Below are 14,750 nucleotides of genomic sequence, written 5' to 3'. Positions count from 1 at the left end.
CTCGGCTACATCCATGGCTGCAGGTCGCACAGCTGATATCACAGCAACACAATGTCTTCAAGACACAGTGTATTACATTTTGTATACTTTTAGGCAAATTAATTAATAAAACATTCATTATTTCACCATTAGAATAACATAACATAACATTTAGCTACAGATATACTCAGTTTATTGTATAAAAATTAAAGTTGTTAATACCATACAAATATTTTACAAACAACAGTATAAGTATCAAACAGTATAAATATTTACATCAACGGACATTTACATGATGTTTCTTATAATGTATTTATGGAGGACATTAAACAAATTGTGGCTCTATGGAGGATCTTTGGTATTTAGTCACAATCTTCTTAAGCCAATATAATATCTCTCTAGACACGTGTCATCAACTTAAGAGAAAAAACACACTACAACAGGACTTTGAAAAAAAAAAAAAAAGATTTATAAATTGATCTTCATGCTCTACTGGAGTCAAAAAATACAGCAAATCTTCTGATCTAAACACAAACATCAGTCTATATGTAGCCACAGAAGATGCATTGTTTCAGAAGGCTTCGGTCATCATTCTCTCCAACTTCTCCTCTTCTTCAGGAATAGGTGCGGTGAAACTTCTTGTGAAATAGTGCATTTCTATTGTTCCTGACTCATGAGCCAGTGCTAATCCTGAATATGTATTCTGTTGTCCTGAGTCTCCAAACACCACCATGGCTGTCAACCTGAGAAGAGAGCAGAACATGTACACCGCATATCAATGCAACAAAACAAAAATACCTCTAAATCATCCATCATGTCTGGCTGGTGTTACCTGTCAGAATTTATCCTCTCGGTGACAACAGGCTCAGTGTCGTTTTTCAGCAGGTCCCATATGTGGAGGTTAGAGGCTCCATCGAGCACACAGAAGACTGATGGTCTGGTTTGGGCCCACTGCAGTGAGACCACTGGTTCACCAGCTGTACTGTTCTTCCACTCTGCAACAGGCTGCTCATGGCTGACTGCATGCAGCCTGATGCTGCCGTCCCCACAACCCACCTGGAATGAAGACACAAAAAAGATTACAAGGCATAATATATAGTACATTACTATTTCAGCTTCTCTTTTATGTTTATGGTACTTCAATATGTTTTTATTTATATGATGCTGTTTGTCCTGTTTGCACTATGAGGCACGTTTATTGTGTTGGTATTTGCTGAAATTGCAATAGTTAAGCAAAGTTAAAGGTATAAATTGTAGAATATGGCCAAAATTCATAGGTAGCTCCCAAAACATTCTAATCACAGGGGGAGTCATCAGGGGCAACAAGGCTCAGCTCAACATGATTTGGCATATTTTGTTTATTTTGTTCATTTATTACACTAACATGTAACATATATGTGCCAGCTGAAACTACGGGGGTTATCAGACTACTGCCTCTTGCTGGTACAAAGTGGTATTTCTAGAAGGCCCGGGCCGCTAGCTGGTTAGCATGCTAACTTCAGTAGACATCTTTGACATAACATCAACTCTGTTGATCTTCACACTCTGTTGATAATGTTGCACTACAATGCTGGCCATATCTTACAAACTGTTCCTTTAACTCAAACTCAAATAATTACAATCTTTGGAATGGATCATAATCAAATCAGCCTGAAAAATTAGTGCAGTCTCTTTGCTTTTGTGCACAGCATTTAATTCTTTCAGCTAAGTATGCAAGATACTGGATCTTTGGCAGTATTTACTACACCAGTATTTTTTGGCCAATTGCTGATGCAAATACTGATATATGCATGTATTTTTTCCCCAACGAACTGCAGAGTGATCAAGTGTCTCCTGTAGTGTAGTACTCTTCGCACGATGACCCCCCGATGCAGACATGCAATGCTTTTCAAAATGCGAAATAAAAAAAAAATTTAGTCAACGGTTTGTGTTGTGTGCACATAATTAAAGCAGCGTCTTATCAGCCTGCTATAGCAGCAGAAATGTTCATTTAGGGTTGATGCAGATATTTCATTTTAAAGCCTGTTCGGCCAATGACGTGCCAAAATAACAAACGTTTGTTTATCGTCAAAAAACCTCACTCTCACCAAGAACAAGTGTTGAATGAAGGGAGAAAAGTGGATGGAGCTGACGTCGACAGGTCGGCTTCCAGCCTCCAGAAACCTGTAAAACTTCGGTGGAGCCTTCAAACCATGACTCGTTCCATGATTGACCAGACCCTAGACAGAGATTATATTAATACACTGTCACAAAATGACAAAAAAAAAAACCAACTGTTATCAAGATTATGCTCACCATATTGGTGCCGATAAAGAAATGATTGGAGTCTGTTGGAAGGAACTTTAAATGAAGAGTCTGTGAGGGCCCTGTTTTCGCTGCATCTCGTGGTGAGACCCTGAGAGCCGAGAGCGGGGGAAAAAAGCCAAACCAGAGGTGAAAGGTCACAACATTCCCAGACTAAAACAAACTGTGCAACAGCGGAACACGACACTGCATCACATTCACACTGCACATATATGACCACAGATATGTTCCCATCAAACGTTGAGGTGACACAAACAACACCCCACGGTACATAACAAACAAGATCAAATGACCGCCACTGAGCAGCTGTGTTCCACTGGGGAAAGACATTGTGGGGTATTTTGAGCTGGCAGTGACGGATGATCATCAACAGCTATTTATCAATCTCACCTCTCAGCGGTGAGGAGGGAGGAGCTGTGGAGTAACTTTACTTTGCCCCCGGGCCTGAGACCTGCGACAGAGAGAACAAGAGGGAGGCTGAAGCTGGGCCCACATGTGTGAGAAAGCTGAGTATGTTCGTGCTCTAAAACGTGACTGCCCTACCGAGATCTGTTGGGGAGCCCGCCTCGTTGGCTTTTGGGAGTTCCACCACCACCTAAAGGACACGAAGAGGAAGACAAGGAAGTCCATCATGGCATAACTTTATTGTTTGTGTGGGAAAAGAGGTTTTCACAGTCACCCTGTCTACAGGTTTTCAACACAGGGCGAATATCTGAATATAAATGGACAGATGACAATAGAAAGTGCCATTCTAAGCCTAGTAAAAAAAATTATTAATATTAATGGCTTTTGTTAATGTTATTATTACTTCTTGCCTTAATTACACTTAAATCATGCAGAAAGTTTTGAAACTACAGTTCCAATAATTTGGGAGGGATGTAAACAAAAAGCATAATGGTGACATTGAGGCAGTGGAAAACAATTTGCCGATATTTAGTCAAAATATGGCAAATTGGCACATTAACAGTATGCCAAATTACTTATTAATAGCTCTTCTTTACAATATATCCATGGATGTACTGACATCTATCAATGGATGTCTTTGATGGTGAAGATGGCAAATTCTGGAGGTATAAGGAAGCATCTTATTTCTATGACTTATAAGCAGATTTACATACATTTATTTGCAATGTAAACTTGAAATAAGAGATCACCTGGACGTGTAAGTCAAACTGAAGCTGAAAAATGTGTATCATGTCTGTGTGTTTATATTTGACTGAATTATAACTCTCAGAGGGATCGTTTTAATGGTTTTGAAAGTGCCTCAATGAGTTGTGTGTTGTCGTTACTTCTGCTGCACTTGCTGACCCTGTTGATGCACGGGCCAAGTCATCGGGCCAAACTACAGTAACTTACTTCCTGTTGTTTGTCTTACACAGGCATGCACCTGTCACTTTCACCTCGCCGCTATCCATCTCGTCCTCCCTGAACCCCCCCAGGTGAGGGATGCCTCACAGCTAGAAAACCTCTGCTGTAGATAAAAATATGTACTATTTATGCACCACAATGTTGCCCAACCTACCCAGAAATTTAAAACCCCGCTTTCGTCCAGAGAAGCCAGCTGGAATGACAATCCTGACGACTCTGGGTTATGAAACAGAATAGCAGTTAAGTGTAAAACAAACTGTGAATGTCAAAAACATATCTCACATTTATAAAATGATACACATGATCCTCATCAATGGGTTTACCACTCCTACACCATTCCATACCTTCCTCAGATGCCAAAAGGGGGACCTCTGACTGCAGCCCCCCGGCTACAGCAGAGGGGACAACTTCTACAGATGTCACGCATGAGAAATGGCCTGAGCCAGCCATCACCGCATCTGTGTTGACAAGGTGACAAAAGAGAGGATATCAGCACACACTGAATCAGCCCCACTGTTACGTAAGAAACAGCCTCTGAACTTTAAGTGACTGAAAGGGCAGCGGCTGTACTCAATCACTGTACAGCATATATACAGTGAATATGGATGTCTGCCATTTAGCGCCTGCTGACATGTATTTCCTTGGGATTGCAGTCCACAGCCAAGTGAAAGATTAAAGGGCTTTATGCTCTTAAAATAAAGGCAGATGAAAAAGGCTCTGTGAACACATGCTCGGTGTAAGGTTGTGGAAATTAGCATGACCAATGACATAGTATATTTCAGGGAAATAGGTTATCTGTAATTATTGATTTCAGTGTACTCAAAAGAAAAAAAGCCATAAAGGAAATTTAAAATTTAATCCAACAAGGGCTGACATTTTTTTCTCTAGTCTGCCATTGGCCCAGACATACTTCATGAGTTTACACGAGGGAGGCTGGGCATCAGTCAGCGCATGAAAAATTGAAAAAAGTCTCAAAGAAAGTATACTGTACATCTGTGCTATTATCCTCTCATCCAGCCATGACCATATATTGACAAAAAAATGGAACTATCATCTATAACATACCAGTAGAGAAGGTGGGCTGTCGGAGAGTCCACTCATCCTCTCCTATCTTCAAGCGGTAATGGTTACCGGCGTGCTCCCTCAGGTCCCACAGCACCACAGAGCCGACTGAGGTGCCTGCAAACACCAATATGGCCTTTCCAGGGCTGAAGCAACAACACTGGACCTGCAGCAGTGAGTATAAAAAAGGTTTACCTGTGCATGTTGCATGTTATCAGTAAAAGTAAGATATTTATCACAACTACCTTTGCTCTAACTGCAAAAGGAACGTGAAAATGTCACCTCTGATTCGTAGACGAGGACTTTTTGAGGTCTAGACGGCTCCCAGATGTTCCAGATGCAGATTATGGTGCAGCTATCCAGACGCACAGCGCTGGGCTTAGTCGTAGGGCCGTGGACTGACATCATGGTGTGCCTCTGGACCTGCGAGAAGTGCACCAGGCTGACACTGCGACCTGTGATTGATCAGAAACGTTGCAAACCGTGGGAGGAGCTACCATGTATGAGCTGGTTTTGACAGCATATTTTGCACATTTGCACTGGTCCACAACAAACATATTAAATAATGTGCGTACCATAAAGAAAAGGCAACTTAGTGTTGAGCTGTAAACTTCCATCGCTGAAAGACAGCGCGTCTGTTTGAGACTTCAGCTTCCTCAGGGATTTACTCTCAGCTCGATCCTCTTCCAGCAGGACCACCATGACCTTGATTGAGTCACAAAAGACAGCAGGCATTAGTTTCGGGCACAAAAACCTTCATACAGTAGGAAGTCTGTGTATGATTAAAAAGATAACCTGTGAGGCTGAGCGCAGAAACGCTGTAAGATGCTGGGAATCAAAGTTTGCTTCGTTCATGGTTTTGTCTCCTGCTTCCTGAGAGAGGTTTGGATCTGTCAAAACAAAGACCGTTATTGAAGTCCAGATGCAAACACTGACTTCATCAGAAAAATCCTGGCTGTTTCTTACCTCCACAGGCTCCTTTGTGCTCCGGAGGATGCTGAGTCCACTTCTCACACATTTCTATCTCCTCTGTCTGGATGTCTCTGTCTGCATTATCCTCATTACACTGAACGTAAGCCTGACAAGGACGACATTTTCACACGTTATTTAGACATGGACTATATTTTTCTTCACTCTTTCACAATTCTTTTAAAGGCATAGGTGTAAACAACAAGAGGCAACATGACTTAACACTGACCTGCTTTGTGTTTGCAGTTCCAAAGTTTCTAATATACATTTCATATTCATTAACTGGTGGCAGATCCAAAATGGAGTGTGTCATCGAGAAATCCAGATCGATTAAGCGAAGAAGCTCTGTGCTGCGTTTCCTGTATACACGTTGAAGGTAAATTAAAGAACACGTACACTGTGCTAAAAAATCTTAAAAAGTGACTCACCATGAGCATCCAATCGTATTAAAACTATACATTTATAATGAATGTTATTGAAGTAAACCTACTTTTGTTTTGTTGCAACTTTCTTGCTCACTTCACGCTGTTTTGCGGCCACAAAGTCGATAAACTTTCCACGCTGGGAGGCTCTACTCTGGTTCTTTTCAGACCCTATTAACAGAGCAGAAAAGATGCATTATATCTATAATTCTGCATACACATGAAATAACACCAAGTGCTTTAGCTAGAAGAATTTGGGAAGATAGAACATAATAAGTAACGGTACCTCGGGACCATTTAGGCTCATCCTCCTCCTCTCTGCTCTCACTTTGTCTGGACTGAGCTGTACCAACTCTCTCGTTCTCTTCATTCATCGCTCTCCGAATAGCCTCGATTTCTTTTCTCCTTTGCGCTGTGAGTTCCTCAATCTCCTCACCCGCCTCTGAACGCTGTTCTTCCTTCTCATCCTCACTTTCATTTGCGCTCTCATCCATTTCCTCGAAATCCTCCTCGTACTCCTGTAAACGGAGAAATCCCATCGCTCATTACTGCAATATTCCTAACACAAAATGACCGTGAGCGCAGACTTTGCATCTAATGACAATAAAAATGGATGCACTCATGAAAGCTGCGAATACTCACCAGTTTCTTAGAGTGTAAATCGATTACAGCATGCAAAGGTAACACAAAAATGAGTGGATAAATGTTGGAAAACAAAAAGAGACAGACATGTTGAGAAAACAGCAGAATTGTGATTGGGTTCCACAGTATATGGTGAGGTAAAAGGCTGTATTATTACCTCAAAGTCATCCTCATATTCTGGGTCAGCCAAATCCTCATCATTGACAACCTGCAGCCATGATGTACAATAAATGGATGAAGTATTAAATATCTTAAATAGTTAAAGGTGCAATGTGTAAGAATTGGCCACCTGTTGATATCAGACTCAAAACAATTAGGAAGCAGTATATCACCAGAGTAACTGCTAACTGCCAGCTCAGTTAGCCAGCTAGTAGACAGGGAGCACAGGCAACCAGGGGAGTGTTGGTGTTTACATTGTTAGCGCAGGAGCTTTGAACAGGCCAGCTGGTTAGCATGCATCAGTAGATATCTCTGCAACATAGTAGGCTAACTAATACGTCTTTAAATCAAAAGTTATTTTTCACATTCTATTGATAATTTAATTCATGTTTGAATGTTTTCAATTAAAATTCTTACATATTGCACCTTTAAATAAGAGTGCAAAAACTCTGTGTGGTGATTCAGTGCTACGGTGAAGAAGAAAATACTGTAGAAGAGGAGTGCACAGCACGCAGTGCAGACAGCAGACGACTCACAAGACCAGTTCACCTGCAACCAGCTCAAGATTATTTATTTCAGTTTCAGCTCATTACTCTATGAAATTAAGATATAGAAATATGGCTTTCTTTCGTTCATGCAAGCAAAGAAAATGTAGGTTAAGCCAGCATTCAATAAGGAATAAGAAACTGCCAGACCAAAAGCAGAGCACCCCCCAAAATGCACAGCAAAGTAACCAAGCATCTTACAGGCTCCTCTGTGTCTCCTACATCTTTTACACTAGTTGTCTGCTGCTCAGATACCTTTGCTGCATCCTGGATCACAAAAATGACACAAAGTATCATACAATTCAGGAATCATATGTAGAAAATGAAAAGAATCAACATGCAACTTATGTGTATACAAACCTCAGTTTTAGTCTCCTGCTGATGACTTTTATCAGATGCTGATTTCTTGGAGCTTGTTCTGTCTCTGTGATGATTTCTTTCCTGTTCCTCCTTCTCCTCCTCCTCCTCTCTGTGCCTTCTCTCTTTGTGTTTGTCAGGTTCTGCTCGCTCTCTGTCACCACGGTGATGCCTGGCGTCTTCGCTCGACCCCTTTAAGTCTCGATGCCCCCTGGATTCAGTGTCGTGCTTTCGCTTTTCATCCTGGGGAACAGCAAAAGCCGATGAGGACCAAAGGATTCTGTCACAGTTTCATTAACACACAATGTTAATTTATGTAAAATGCAAGTACTGTTACTGGAGGTGCTTACGTGATATCCTCTCTCTTTGGGTCTCCTCTCTCTCTCCTCTTTATGTCTTCTATGTTCTTCTTTTTGCTCTGAAATGAGATTAATATGAATGTTGACCTCATATAGAAATAATAATCCTATGAACATGGCAATCTTGGCTTACACATTCTTGTGGCCTTACCTCTTTCCTCCATCGGTTCCAAATTCTTTCTGTCTCGTCTTTCTTTGTCATTCCTCTTGTCTTCATTTTCGTCTTTGCGCCTGTCTCTCTCTCGATGTCGCTCTCTCTTCTCTCTTTCGTGCCTTTCTATCCGATCTCTTTCTCCTTCTCCGCTCACCTCACGTCTCCTTCTCTCCCTCTCAGTCCTGTGCTCTCTGTCCCGTTCTTCTCTCCTTCTTTCCTTGTCTCGCTCTTCTCTCCTTTTTTCCCTCTCCTCTTCGTGGTGTCTCTCTCCGCCTCTTTCCCTCTCTTTCTCCCTGTATCTGTGGCTTTCCTTATCCCTCTCTCTTTCGTGCTTTTCATCTTTATCTCGCCTCCTGTCTCTGTTCTCTTTGTAATCATCATCGTACCTCTTTCCGTCTACTAACCTCTCCCTTTCCCTTCTCTTCTCTCTATCCCTATCATCTCTTCTGTCCCTTTCCTTATCACCTCTCCTGTCCCGTGAGCCCTCTTTTCGTCGATCTGCATATCTGTCTCTCTCATCTTCATCTCTCCTCTCTCTAGTACTCTCCCTTTCCTTCTGCTTGTCTCTCTCTCTCCTTGAATCTTTCTCTTCTCTGCGGAGTCTCTCTGTGGATTCCCCACCACGGTGCTTTCTCTCATCACCAGGTCCTTCCTCCTAAAAGACAAGACAATACATTTGCATGTATATTTAAATGTAATTTTGTCTGTTGATAGACATTCAGCTTGTATCCTCTCCTTCTGTAATGTTTTCTTACACTCTCAAAAACTTACCCTGATGTGTCTTCTCAGGTCAGCTGGTCTCCATGTGTCTTCCCTGGTTACTTTCTAAATCAATATATTTTTTGTGTTCACTGGACGATCAATACAACGTTTATTCAAAGACAACATAAACACATTTTAATGAAATCAACTCAAAGTTATGCTAGTTAGCAAGACAACATGTATTTCTTAGGGTAACTTACGTTTGATAACAACCACGGCGGGCAAGACAATATCTAAGTTACCAAAAAACACAGTTCCCAGGTAGTCCGACTAGGGTAAATTAAAAGATAAAGCTCTTACCTTGTCGCTGTACATGTTCTCATCTGTGTTTTTTATTCCTGAAGCCTCTCAATCGCCGAAAATTAGCTCATATTTTTGTAATGACGCCGCCATGATGGCTAAATCTCTAGTGCGCAAGCGCAGTTAGTTGAAACCAAGGAGATCGCGTCACTTCAGCCTGACAACAGGCTTATTAATCGGCAACAGAGCAGTCCCTGGAATCAACAGCCAGTTGCCTTGGCAACGGTGGACGACTTTATCGGTAAATTTGTATTTTAAGTAAGAAAATGTTTGAATGTTGTTTAAACTATCATAACGACTGACACTAAAAGGCTGCACCTGGTGCTTTTAGCTGTAGTTGGACTCACTTACGAAAAGAAAAGTCGTCTGGTGATCGATTTCTCTGTGCTCGATTATAGTTTTACTGCTCTGGCATTTGATAGCTCGCTAGCTAGCTAATAAGATGCGTACTTGTTTGAAATACAGCCAATTCTATGTATTTGTTTTTTTAATATTTATTTTAATATGAGCTCTTTCACATGTACTAGACATTACCAAGGTATTACTGCAGTTGATAATCACAGGGTGTGTTTACGGCGAGTGAGAAGCAGATGGCGGTATTTTTCCTTTTTAGCTAGGCTACAGGCTCTGACTGGGAGCGCACGGTGCATGATCCCTGTGCGTTTTTGGAGACGATCATTTCGACTGGAGCTGTGGACAGGACTGCCTCAGCTGCCCATTTAAACCAAGGGAATGTATCCTCAAGATTTTAATCGTTACGGACACTGAAGTGGTCAATGCCAACGCTTCCTCCGAGGGCGATGGGCCGGCGTGCGGGTGAGCCAACGTGAGAACAGGGTCCCCCCTCCAAAAGGAACCGCTTCGGTCCGCTCGCACATGGGAGCCGTGTCACCCAACCTTATCCGCGTTTTAACAGTTTGAAGACGTGACTCCAGAGCACAGAGACATGTCTAGAGACAACATGACAGGTGTACGAGGAGCCCATTCACACAGTGCGAGCCCCGCGTCACCCAAGGAGAATGGACACGCAGTGCCTAACCCGGTTCAGCCCAACTTTCCCCATCCCTCAGCGGGGAACATACCCGATGACACCCCGGTGTCCTCGACGAGCGAGCTGACCCAGACTTGGGTCCACGTCGCAAAAACGTTTGTTCTCATTTTCCCCATTTACGCACTGGGCTATTTTGAGTTCAGCTTCAGCTGGCTGTTGATCGGACTTGTCATCTTTTTCTGGTGGAGGAGAAACACAGGAGGGAAGCACAGCCGTCTGAACCGAGCTCTCGCTTTCTTTGAGCAAGAGGAGAGAAGTGTCAAGCAGAGTCTGACGACCTCTGATTTACCACCATGGGTAAGACACTGAGAAACACAATACAATAGCAGTGCCCACAGTCTTGTATCCCCACGCTGGGCTGTTTTCTCTGAAGCGCATGTGTTATATTTGCGATCAATATTTTTGAGTTTCCAGGAAAAAGCAATCAGCTGACAAGAGCATGAGGAGCAGAGTTGAGCTGTAAAGCTGTGATGGAGCAGCTGTTCCTCCAGCAGTGACATTAGACTGAGTCCCAGTCTAAATACAGCAGGGTACAATGGTGAACCAGACACCACGCTGGAAAGGAAACATGCCCACAGGGTCCCTGTTATTTTGGGATTCAGTCTGCTATCTCTCTTGCAGTAACTCACTCTATTACTGCAACACTTGTTAGATTGTCAGATAGCACTGGAGCTCTTGACTTTTCCTTGTCAGGGTTAAACCGATTAGTGTTTGGGGTTTTGTTTGGGAATCTCCTGAAACCACTTCAGAGAGCCCAGCAGTATGTAAATCTAATCAAAGGGTACCCAAACACAAAATAAAACCCGGGTAATAACACAATAATAGTTTATGTTTTAGAGAAAAATATTAGATGACTAAGAAGAGACAGTGTTCAGTCTTTTTTTTGTGACATATGCCAAGTGACTCATCTCCAGCACTGGTGCCTTTGAAAGAGGTTTTGTAAGACAGCATGTAATCCATGTTGTTAACTGCTGTCTGGAGGGAGCTCGATTATAGCATCAAGGGGAAACATCTCAAAGTAAATGGCTTGGCTTCTTTTTAGCGTTATAATAAATTTATGCACTTAGTTTCCCGGGTGAAGTTTATACAGTGTTTATGTGTCAGTAATTCCATATTCTCTTCCATGCCGACTCTACTGGGATCTCAAGAGACAGAGATGAATCCACTGTAGAGGCCCTGTCAGATTTATTAGTGCACTGTGTGGAAAATGGAGTGAAATTTAGGGATGTCTCATCTCTAAAAATCTCTTTAATGACACCAGATAGTCTCAGGAGTCCCGTCTATATTGCGTTTAATCAATTTCTCTCCAAGCACAACATGCAGCTCAAATTAACTTGAAAATTAAAGTCAGAATCAAGTCTCAGATGCTTAACTTAAAGGAGAACTTCACCTAAAAATAAAACTGCAGTCAGAGTCTAGTCATGCCGATGGAAGTTCACGTGACGGTTCGTAGTCCATAAAACATTTCTGGAACCGCACAGCAGAACAGCATTTTCCTAAATGACTAAAGTAGATAGGGACTTGTTTTAAAATGTTAGAAAACAACAAAAAAAGATGACTCGTTGAATGGGAGAATGCTGCAACACTGTTTTGCTGTGAAGCTCCATAAAATGTTTTGTGGACTGCGAAACTTCACCAGACTTTCTATCGGCATGGGGATGAGTAAATAATGACTGAACTTTCATTTTTGGTTGAACTTAACCTTTAACTAACTACGTATCCAGGATGTTCCATATCAGACCCATCCCATAGCTGGTTTGTGATCAGTGCAGCCTCATGTTTTGCAAACACTAAAAAGCTTATTCTGCTGACACATGGCCGGGGAGGCTATTAAACGGGGATGGTAGATGGGGTAGAGCAGCAGCATCCCACTTAGAGGAAAAAGCCATTACTGAGTGGCCTCAGCACCCCCCGTCTTAAGTGTGCCGATGATAGAAGAAACTGAAAGTCAAGTACAAGTAACTTTGGTCATGGCTTTTCATGCTCGTCACGCAAGAAATCATACTGCACCTCCCAGGGCTTTACAGTGATTGATCGCCACCAAACTGACAAGCTAAGCACAGATTACATCATTGATACGGCGCTGTCATCAGGGCTGTCGATTTTGACCCATTATAGCTCCTCAATCGTGGCTAGTGCCAGGATCTCCCCACTGGGCAGCAGTGAGTCTTAATAGACACGTCAGCGCTGTCACAAAGGCTTATTTTAGTGGAGTGCCCACATTCACAAACTTCTGTTGCTGAAGTGTTCCCCTCCTTGTTCCAGTTAATACACTCGGATGTAATCATGGGGGTGAGTCATTGGCTGGCAGGTGTAGCAGCTACTTACACTCAAAGTATTGGTTTGGGTCTCATCAACTGCTGGTATCTTTATTAATCTATGATGTTTTGATCTGCTTTGTTGGATGTATGGGCAACAATTCGATAAAGATAAAGAGAGACTGGCTAAATTATCCAATCAGAGAACCCCAGACATAATTCATTCAACTGATAAAAGAAACACCTTGAGCAAACTCTCACAATGCCACAAAGAAGGCATTTTTCTTCTTCTATAAAACATCGTGGGCCATAAAACGATTAGAGAAGAGGTAGAAAATGGCAAAGTAAATAGAGGCAAAAGTGACACTATCCATACATTATTAACTCAGTTTAATACGTTTTCTGATTGCTGTGTTGATCAGAGGAGACACGTTGTCTGCGTTATAGAAGACAGGTTGATGCTCTTATGTCTGTGTGACTTATGAGATGTAAGCACAAGTTTGAAAGGTCAGCATTATGTCTCTGAAGTCAGGAGATGATGTCAGCTGAATGTAAAAGTCTGCTGCCTCCCTGAAAGTTATGAGGTCTCATTAACTGTATATTACAGCTGCTGTAAGTAATGTATTTTTATTGAGATAAGTGTTAAATAGCTCTACATTCCAACAGTAACCACTGTTAGATTTTTTGGTCAGTCATCCATATCTCAACTCCCCCTGTTCATGCAGTAAATGTTTGCTGCTATGTCGACCGATTACTGCTCGGCATTTATGTGGTGACATAGAGAGGAGGAAGTTAGCTAAACAATGACAGCACATACTGTAGCACTGTATCATGCTCCAAGTTAGGCCACTTTGTCTGCGGAGTATCTTGTTCTGACTCATGTTTCACTTACTTTAATTCCTTCTTGTGAAAACCCAATGCATCCACACTTCAACGAGGCAGGTAACTTTAACAAGGACTTACTGAGTATTAATTACAACATCACAGCTCTAATGCTCTGATGCTCACTGAATTACAGCAATATCACCTGTAGTGAACTACCCCAATAAACCCGTATTCCAACACTTAAATGGTAAAAGAGAAGCCTAATTCAATATTGAAGATGTACATTATTGTATTAACGTGAGTTATAATATGAATAACTTGTCATAGGAACAACTAAACCAAAAAAATGATGTGTACCTAAGTGGTAAATTGCTATAAAACGCTATTCAGAAATTCCCCAAACCCCAAATTATGTCTTCAAATTGCTTCTTTCGCCAAACCAATAGTCCAAAATCCAAATAATCTTCTTTTACAGAGCAAATCCTCACATTTAAGAGGCTGGAACCAGCAAGTGTTTCACATTTTCGCCTGAAAAATGACAAATCAATTGTCCCAATCATTGCCAATCCATTTTCTTGCGATTGACTAATTGAGTAATCAACTTAGCGTTGCAGCTCTGCCGTATAATATCTAATCTGTGTGCAAGTTTGTATTCGACTTTGTCCTGATTACTTTCCAGACTCAGTCTGTTGAGTTCAGGCGGAGGGAGAATAAGCCTCTCAGTTGGAAAATCAAGCACGCTGTTAATTAATTACGCTCTAAAGACATAAACCCCAATGACGATACAACAACGGGCTGAATAATTAAGGTGCTGTTCTCCCACTCTCTGCTGCACAGCTCAGTTTCCTCAACCAGGACTTGAAACTGAAAAAAAATTCATCCATTACTTCACCTACATTATATGAATAAGGTCACTGTGTCAGCTGTAATAATCAAGCCTTGCCAGCTCCCGTCCAAAGAATTATATTGTTTCAAGCCTATAACAATAACTAAAGGCCTGAATCTGTCATCTTGACCAGAACGTTCTGCTCCCTGTCTGCCTGCGCTTGTCTCTACTTTATCCACACTTTGACATAAATGCTGGATAAGCACATTTGCTGCCTCCATGAGGAATAGGGCTGTCCCTTGTAGCTGTCGCGCCACATGTCATTTCTCACCAGCACTGCAGCCAGATGCGTCACTTTGTCTTACTGTTGAGATTAGGGAATAAACACCTTCAATTCAATGTGATGGA

At 41.9% G+C, this 14,750-nt stretch overlaps 2 protein-coding genes across 7 annotated transcripts in view; one reads left to right on the top strand and one right to left on the bottom strand.

Annotated features, from left to right (window-relative positions):
- Positions 1–155: 155 nt before the first annotated feature.
- Positions 156–9,556, bottom strand: dync2i1 (dynein 2 intermediate chain 1). 3 transcript variants are annotated; one of them, XM_084340462.1, is made up of 23 exons: positions 9,383–9,556; positions 9,092–9,145; positions 8,318–8,975; positions 8,158–8,225; positions 7,811–8,050; positions 7,652–7,717; positions 6,904–6,954; positions 6,391–6,622; positions 6,173–6,275; positions 5,912–6,041; positions 5,680–5,791; positions 5,509–5,603; positions 5,289–5,418; positions 4,996–5,168; positions 4,717–4,879; positions 3,996–4,109; positions 3,806–3,867; positions 2,827–2,878; positions 2,674–2,734; positions 2,275–2,374; positions 2,067–2,198; positions 812–1,035; positions 156–722 (listed from the first exon to the last, which is right to left on the bottom strand). In XM_084340462.1, exons 1-23 carry the CDS (start codon positions 9,395–9,397, stop codon positions 551–553), a joined length of 3,207 nt encoding a protein of 1,068 aa, XP_084196588.1. In that variant the 5' UTR covers positions 9,398–9,556; the 3' UTR covers positions 156–550. The 3 variants fall into 3 exon arrangements, with proteins under 3 accessions (XP_084196588.1, XP_084196589.1, XP_084196590.1); XM_084340463.1 differs by lacking the exon at positions 7,652–7,717; XM_084340464.1 differs by lacking the exons at positions 6,904–6,954; positions 7,652–7,717.
- A 73-nt stretch (positions 9,557–9,629) lies between these two features.
- The window catches only part of esyt2b (extended synaptotagmin-like protein 2b), a 32,454-nt gene continuing 27,333 nt past the window's right edge, over positions 9,630–14,750 (top strand). For all 4 annotated transcript variants that reach the window (XM_084340468.1, XM_084340467.1, XM_084340466.1 and 1 more), the window contains exon 1: positions 9,630–10,730. In XM_084340468.1, the coding sequence (XP_084196594.1) occupies positions 10,329–10,730 (402 nt within the window). In that variant the 5' untranslated portion in view covers positions 9,630–10,328. The remainder of the gene's footprint in view (positions 10,731–14,750) is intronic.

Source organism: Pagrus pagrus (assembly GCF_965226575.1).
Source record: "Pagrus pagrus genome assembly, chromosome: 20".
Taxonomy (NCBI): domain Eukaryota; kingdom Metazoa; phylum Chordata; class Actinopteri; order Spariformes; family Sparidae; genus Pagrus; species Pagrus pagrus.
This window is presented reverse-complemented; position numbering and strand designations above follow the sequence as displayed.

What these genes read in the sequence shown, in the direction of transcription:
- dync2i1 (XM_084340462.1), bottom strand. An exon ending in GAACTGCAAACACAAAGCAG is followed by an intron (nt 5,792 to 5,911) that starts GTCAGTGTTAAG and finishes CGTCCTTGTCAG; the next exon opens with GCTTACGTTCAGTGTAATGA. An exon ending in ACAGCCCACCTTCTCTACTG is followed by an intron (nt 4,110 to 4,716) that starts GTATGTTATAGA and finishes TTGTCAACACAG; the next exon opens with ATGCGGTGATGGCTGGCTCA.